The 6,529-nt window shown below is 52.7% G+C and overlaps 1 protein-coding gene across 1 annotated transcript; it reads left to right on the top strand.

Annotated features, from left to right (window-relative positions):
* The first annotated feature begins 1,699 nt into the window (after positions 1-1,699).
* Positions 1,700-4,899, top strand: LOC103923566 (corticosteroid 11-beta-dehydrogenase isozyme 1-like). Its single transcript, XM_009331949.1, has 6 exons — positions 1,700-1,787; positions 2,375-2,505; positions 3,097-3,208; positions 3,341-3,526; positions 4,080-4,223; positions 4,679-4,899. The coding sequence occupies exons 1-6, from the start codon at positions 1,700-1,702 to the stop codon at positions 4,897-4,899; spliced, it is 882 nt and encodes a 293-aa protein (XP_009330224.1).
* The last annotated feature ends 1,630 nt before the right edge of the window (positions 4,900-6,529 follow it).

Below are 6,529 nucleotides of genomic sequence, written 5' to 3'. Positions count from 1 at the left end.
GCCGGGGCCCCGCCGCTGAGGTCTGCTCCTCGCAGGGTAGGACGGGCCTGCCGTCCGAAATCTCCGCTTGCGCTTGGAAAGAGTTAATTATTTCATTTTTAAGCAGATCGCGTCGCCCCCGACGGGGCTGGTTGGGATGGCCGCACCGTGCGGTACGAGGCGTGGAAGAGGGGAAGCCCCTGCAGCTGCAGCATCCCACCTGGTCAGACCCGTTCCTTCCCCGGACTGGGGAAAAGTAGTAACAAGCCAATTATTAAATAAAATTTACTAACCTAACAGTTTTGTGTGTCCCGTGGGGTTTTTTATCCCCTCTCCCTCCATTACTAAATGCTGCTGTAAAGGGGCACAGCTCCGCTGACTTGCCTTTCACGGGAAGGTTGAACCCTTGCAATAATCCTTCATTATTTCATCTTAGGAATAACTGCCTTTTTAGCCTACTTTTTTGTTAGTTTAATGCCCAAATTAAATGCAAGTTTTTACCCCAAGCAAAGCTTTCCAAACATGGTAGACAGCTTCTTACACAAATATTTTAACTGGAAAATGCCTTCCAGGAGCACGGGGCTGCTGCATTGCCACCCTCAGCGAAGAGCTCAGGCCCCAGGAGCGATGCATGCTGAATGCGAAACCAAAGCACAAGCCTGCAGCGAGCTCTGCACCGCTTCCCTGACCCTGGCGGCAGTGCCCGAGCTGGTGCATTTACACCTGACACGGTTCTGGCCATTGGAGCACCAACTGTTACCTGTTCTGAGACAAAGAGATGCGAAACCTCCCCAAACCCTTCCCACTGAAGCACTCCCCAGGACTGGTTTGCTTCTCGCTTTCTAAAGGAAATCGGGAACTGGCGTTTCTGTTCTCCTTATCCCGAGATCGCCTACACAAACCAGCGCACACGGAGTGGGTTTTGCCCTGTAAACTTTGTCTTTCACAAAATGAGTTGCAAACCCGCTCGCCATATGCCCAGGCAGATGCTGAGCAGTGTGACACGCAGTGCTTGTGAAAGCTGAAGATCTTCAGTATTCACCTGTTTGGCTCTTTTACTGCCTTTTGCAATCAGTGGATTCCTCAAGACCAGACTGCAATTTTTTAGGTATAAGAGCCACCCAGCAGACTGTCAGCGTTACACCAATGGTGATACCACATAGGATAAGCCAGAAGCGCCAATAAGGGTCTAAAACCACAAACTTCACCAGCCCTGCTCTCTCCAGATATTCCTATGAACCTGTACCACGGTGATCATTGCTGATCAATAAATCCTTGCGGCAGCCAGAGAGGAAGGGAAGCGTTGCCTCGGTTTCAGACGTGGAGTGAGAGAGAAGGACGGAGGTCTGCACTGAGGGGACATGGGTGTCCCAGCCCCAAAAGCAGCCACCAAACACCACACCCACCACTTTATCGAGCTAGAAGCTTTTCAGGGCCTTCCCTTCAGTGCTCTCAAAACCACGCTCGAAACTCCTGTCAGGACAAGGGTGCAAAGGGACAGACTAAAGTCCAAAGCGACGCTCCCCATTAGGTTAATGTTTCCTAAACCACAGGAAGCACAGAGAAAAGGTCCAACAGATACCAGCAAAATTGTGCAAGACGAGAATCAGTTCAAAACTGCTAGCACTCCTAGCTCTGCTTGCAACCTACTGACGCATCCACCTCCCCACGGTCAGAGCCACGGAGTTTGTCTTGCTCCTGCCTGTACTTTTGCAGAGAGATGGGTGTGCTCCTGAAGATTTTCATCCCCTTGCTGGGACTGGCACTGGCCTTTTATTTTTATTCAGCACCCGAGAATTTCAGTGAAGGTAAGTCATTGGACAAACACACTTTAAAACCACAATCAGGGAGGCTGCTGCCAGAGTGGCAGTGTGTGCCCACGCAGAAGAGCATGGGCCATTTGAAGGGCCTTTCAAAGCACCACTGGAAGAGCCAAAGTGTGGGAGGGCTGAGAGCTCAGAGGGGAGCGCAGGCAGCCCCCGGTGCAAGGGGTCAGAGCACCCTGTGCCACACAGGAAAGCTCATGGGATTATGCTGGAGTCTGCCGGGACACATGGGAAGCGTCTGATCTCAGCAAATGATTTATTTGGGAAACATGCAGTAATCCACTTAAAGCATTTAATCATTTTATTAGTCAACTCTCGCCATTTCCAAAGGCTGCTCCCAGACCAGGCTGGATACAGAGCTCAAGCCTCGCACGCACTCCCCAACAAACTGGGACTAACAACCAGGCTCCAGTTGGGGTCTGCACGAGCAGTGCACGCTCCAGCGGGGCAGTGCTGCTGCCTGCAGCTCCCCACACCCAAAGGCAAGGGGCAGAGAAGAGCCGTGGTGCCCGCGTGGGGGGGGACAGCGTGGGCTGCGCCGGCTCTGAGCCCTGCGCCCTTCTCCCCAGAGATGCTCCGGGGGAAACGGGTGATCGTGACAGGAGCAAGCAGCGGCATCGGGGAGCAGATGGCGTATCACCTGGCACGCATGGAGGCCCACCTACTGCTCACGGCACGGACGGAGGCCAAGCTGCAGAAAGTAAATGGCAAGCAGAGCATGTCAGGCAGGCGAAACACATTTGCAATCCAGAACCCTGCAGGCAGGCAGAATGCAGATATTCACCCTGGCCTGGGCACATGGAGATGCCAGATACCCTACAGATCCACCCCAGCATTTCCCCAGTACAAGCCTGTTCTAACACACACATCCCACTGCAACAAACTACATTTTCAATGATGACAGCATGGCATTTCTTTCTCTGCAGTCTTCAGCTGTGAATTCTGATCTCCACCACCAAGGACAACACTAGTCTGCCCAAGTCCTGGTCTCATCAACCCTTGCCCTTTCTCAAAGTCTGAACTGTTTTTGCATCCTGTATACAACAGAATCAAAATTAAGCAGTCGTATCCCTATTTATAAATACTATGTATTTGGCTCAGATGTGCCATTGTTTAACTCCGCAGCCAGAAACATTTCTCTGAGCAATGTGTCTCCTCCCATGAAGGGAGGAGGGTTTCCTGCGGGACAGGGAGATGTGCTGCCCACCTGCCCCAAGACAGCAACAGCCTTTGTGGGATGGCGGGGAGGTCCGTGGAGGGGGGTCCATCGCCAACATCGCTCTCGCCGCAGGTTGTGGAGCAGTGCCTCAAGCTGGGTGCCGCGTCCGCCCACTATGTGAGCGGCTCTATGGAGGACGCCACGTTCCCTGAGGTGGTGGTGAAGGAGGCTGAAAACACCTGGGGTAGGTGGTGGGGAGCTGCCCCTCCTCGCTCCCCAACACACCCCACGCTACATTGTGGGGCCATCCCAGCCACCAAGAAGCTGCTTTGTTTTTAGATGCCGGTTGCTAATAGCAAACATGCTCTCCTTCCAGGAGGCCTTGATATGCTCATCCTAAATCACATCGGTTACACCTACTTCAACTACTTCAATGGGGACGTTGGGCACATACGAAAGCTCCTGGAGATCAACTTCCTCAGCTACGTGGCGATGACCACATCTGCCCTGCCCATGCTGAAGGAGAGCGAGGGCAGCATCGTTGTTGTTTCTTCCATGGCAGGTGAGCACAGAAGGCACCAGGCTTTCCCCACCCACATCCCTTCCTCTGCCTGCAAAGAGGCTGCTGCGGCTCTTCTTCAAAAGACAGAATAAAGACCATAAGTTAGAGAGCCACCCCGCTGGGAGTCGGGACCAGCATATGATTTATATCCTGGATGCACAATTCAAGTCCTCTGGCAGATTTATATTCTATGCCCTGTCATTCTAGTCTCTTTGCACCTACCGGTCACCTTCATGCATTGCAGTCGATGGTACACCACTGCAGGTTATTTTATGTGCATGGCCACATATTACACATGCATTTGCTATACATGGGTACATATGCAGGAATACAAGAACAGTATCACCCACAACTGAAGGTACTTCATGCCATTGTATGCCATATGTTAAAAAAGCATTCCTGCATTTGTTTATTTCTCTCAAGCATTCATGACAGCTTACTCTGTCACCCTAGATCACAATATTGTAGCTACTTGAAGGGCAAGAGGAAGGGAGAGCCGTGCAGCCTGGTGTCTGCCCAGTACATGAACCCTGACATTGTGTGTCTGCTCCAGGTAAAACTGGCGCCCCATTTAGTGCTCCCTATTCTGCAACTAAGTTTGCCTTAGACGGATTTTTCAGCTCCTTGCGACAGGAATTCATCATAGACAAGGTCAACGTCTCCGTCACGCTCTGCATCCTGGGCTACATCAACACAGGTAAGCTCAGCAACACTGGGGCCCCGCAACTCAGTGCATTTCCAGACAGACCCAAGCCAAGCCCACCACCCACCCTCTGGTCCCAGGCTGCTCAGCACGCTGCTTCACCACCGCTGCTGGACCCTCAGCCTGCAGTGGCTGTACAGTTGTGGAAATGGGACCCCAGCTCTATAAGAAGTGTGGCCTGAGACCTTTGACTCCGCTATCCTTGCGGTAAAACCAGGGGAGGTGGGGATTCCATCCTACGGTCACTCAAGAGGTGGAAAGGAACGGGAAGGACATAGCTGTAATTGTTATTTATTTTAACTATTCTAAGCCTTGTTAAGTAGGTCTGATCCCCAGAGTTTGTTGGTTTGTTAGAGGAAGCTACAGACACCCCAACTGAGGCGGTGGTGCCTGTGGCAGCCCCTCCATCCATCACTGCTCCTTCCCTCCCTGTCCTCCCGTTCCTCCAGAGAACGCCGTGCGAGTGGTCTCGCACGCCATGCGGGACACACCGGCACCGAAGGAGGAGTGTGCGCTGGAGATAATCAAGAGCGGGGCGCTGCGCCGGCGGGAGCTGCACTACCCATCCCAGGCGGTGGGCAGCCTGCTCCTCCTCCGGGGCATAGCCCCTGACTTCCTCGACTCCCTCATCAGGAGCAACTATAAGGTGGAAAACATCAGAAGGACATAGCCCCCGGGACGGCGAGCACGCCGGGACACCTTGGGCCAGGCATGAGGGATTTGGGTGTTAATCCGGCTACTCAGGTGCCCTTTTCCATGCCACTGGGGCAGCCCCACGCTGATGCACCCTGGCAAGCCAGACAGGATGCACCAGAAGCCTAACACACAGCATGAAAATGTCCTTTTTAGTAATGAACGCTTGCAACTGGCTTTTTCTGACCAAGAGGCACTTCAGGGAAGCTCCTGGCAGCAGGATCTGCTGCCAGTGTCCTGCTCACCAGCAGGTTTCCTGCTCAACCTCCAGAAACTGTTTCCCCACTGAAAGCCACAAAGGCAGCAGTGCCGAGCACTGTGGGAAGCGAGCCGGGCCACAGCCCAGAATGAGGATTTGGGCCAAGCAGCACAAACCACCCAAAGCCACGAGAGGGTGTTGGAACCAGGAATTTTTTTGTCATGTATCCCTTCTAGGCTGGTCTTTGTAAAAATAAATCCTACATTACTTTACAAGATCTCTGCTTTTACTTGTGTTCCTTTTCCACATGCATAGGCACAGAGCCCTTATCAGCACCCAGCTGGTTAAACCGACCTCCCTGCATGATTTGCATTAACACAGCTTTCACTTCTCTAAAGACCTTAATGAATTTCTGCCATTGGTGACCTCTCCTCAGCTGCCGATACACGCTCTTTTTCCTTTCCAATCTGCAAGAAGCCTTAAAATAATAGCATTACTGTACTTCCCTAAGTCTGGATTTCTCTACCCCAAAGCAGCTCAGGGAGACTCAGCCACCAAGTGCCACAAGCAGCTCCGCGAACCAGCGCTCAACCTCCGCGTGTTGGAGACCGATTAAAGGGAGACGGCCCAAAAGATAATTGCGAGCTCTGCTTAGAGAGAAGCTGGAGACTTTGGGGTCCCAAGATAACCCAAATCCCGCTACGAGCCGGGCCCCTGCGCCCCGCAGCTGGGCTGCAAGCAGAGACAGGAACCAGGGCTCGGCTGCGGCTGCAACGTTTCCTGTCTTACAGAGCGAGAAAAAGGGCGAGAGCAGCAAAATGAGGTGGTTGGCATGAAGATGGCAGTTGAAGCGTGTTCACGCCTGATAACCCCCCACTCACCCTGCTCCTCCACGGCGGTTGAGGGGTAGGACGGGACCCCTCAGGCCAGGTAAGTGTCCGCAGCGCCGGGGCCAGCGAGGGATGGAGGGGAGCAGAGGCTGCCGCGCTAAAGGCAGCGGCATGCACCTTTTTTCCTCTTTTTTCAACCCGTTCTCAGCCTACACGATTGACACAGGGAGGCTGTAACATGAACCAGCAAGAAGCACTTTTTTTGTTTGTTTCCCTTGAAGCAAGAAACGTAACAGCTTGGAAAGCAAAAGTAAAGGACGTGTCTGTTAATTAGAGAGGGTAATTTGGGGGTAACAGAAGGAGGAAATAGAGTATTAGCTTGTCAAGAAGGCCTCAACAGTTTGCTCAGCATGGGGTGAGTAATGGACCATGTATTTCTTTAAGCTTTACCTTGCTTTAAAGTGCATTTTTGGTTAACCGAGGATATTAAGAGCTGTTGTTGGGATGCACGGTGACAGCCTGGGCAGCCCAAAGGCAGCGCAGGTGGGAGAGGGGCTGAGCTATTCCTGACGGGAAGA

Source organism: Pygoscelis adeliae, unplaced genomic scaffold (assembly GCF_000699105.1).
Source record: "Pygoscelis adeliae isolate BGI_AS28 unplaced genomic scaffold, ASM69910v1 Scaffold189, whole genome shotgun sequence".
In the NCBI taxonomy this organism is placed as follows: Eukaryota; Metazoa; Chordata; class Aves; order Sphenisciformes; family Spheniscidae; genus Pygoscelis; species Pygoscelis adeliae.
Note: the sequence above shows the minus strand (reverse complement) of the source record. Positions and strands in the feature narration are given on the sequence as shown.

What these genes read in the sequence shown, in the direction of transcription:
- LOC103923566 (XM_009331949.1), top strand. Translation starts at nt 1,700, where the DNA reads ATGGGTGTGCTCCTGAAGATTTTCATCCCCTTGCTGGGACTGGCACTG. An exon ending in CGGAGGCCAAGCTGCAGAAA is followed by an intron (nt 2,506 to 3,096) that starts GTAAATGGCAAG and finishes CTCTCGCCGCAG; the next exon opens with GTTGTGGAGCAGTGCCTCAA. An exon ending in TGTTGTTTCTTCCATGGCAG is followed by an intron (nt 3,527 to 4,079) that starts GTGAGCACAGAA and finishes TGTCTGCTCCAG; the next exon opens with GTAAAACTGGCGCCCCATTT.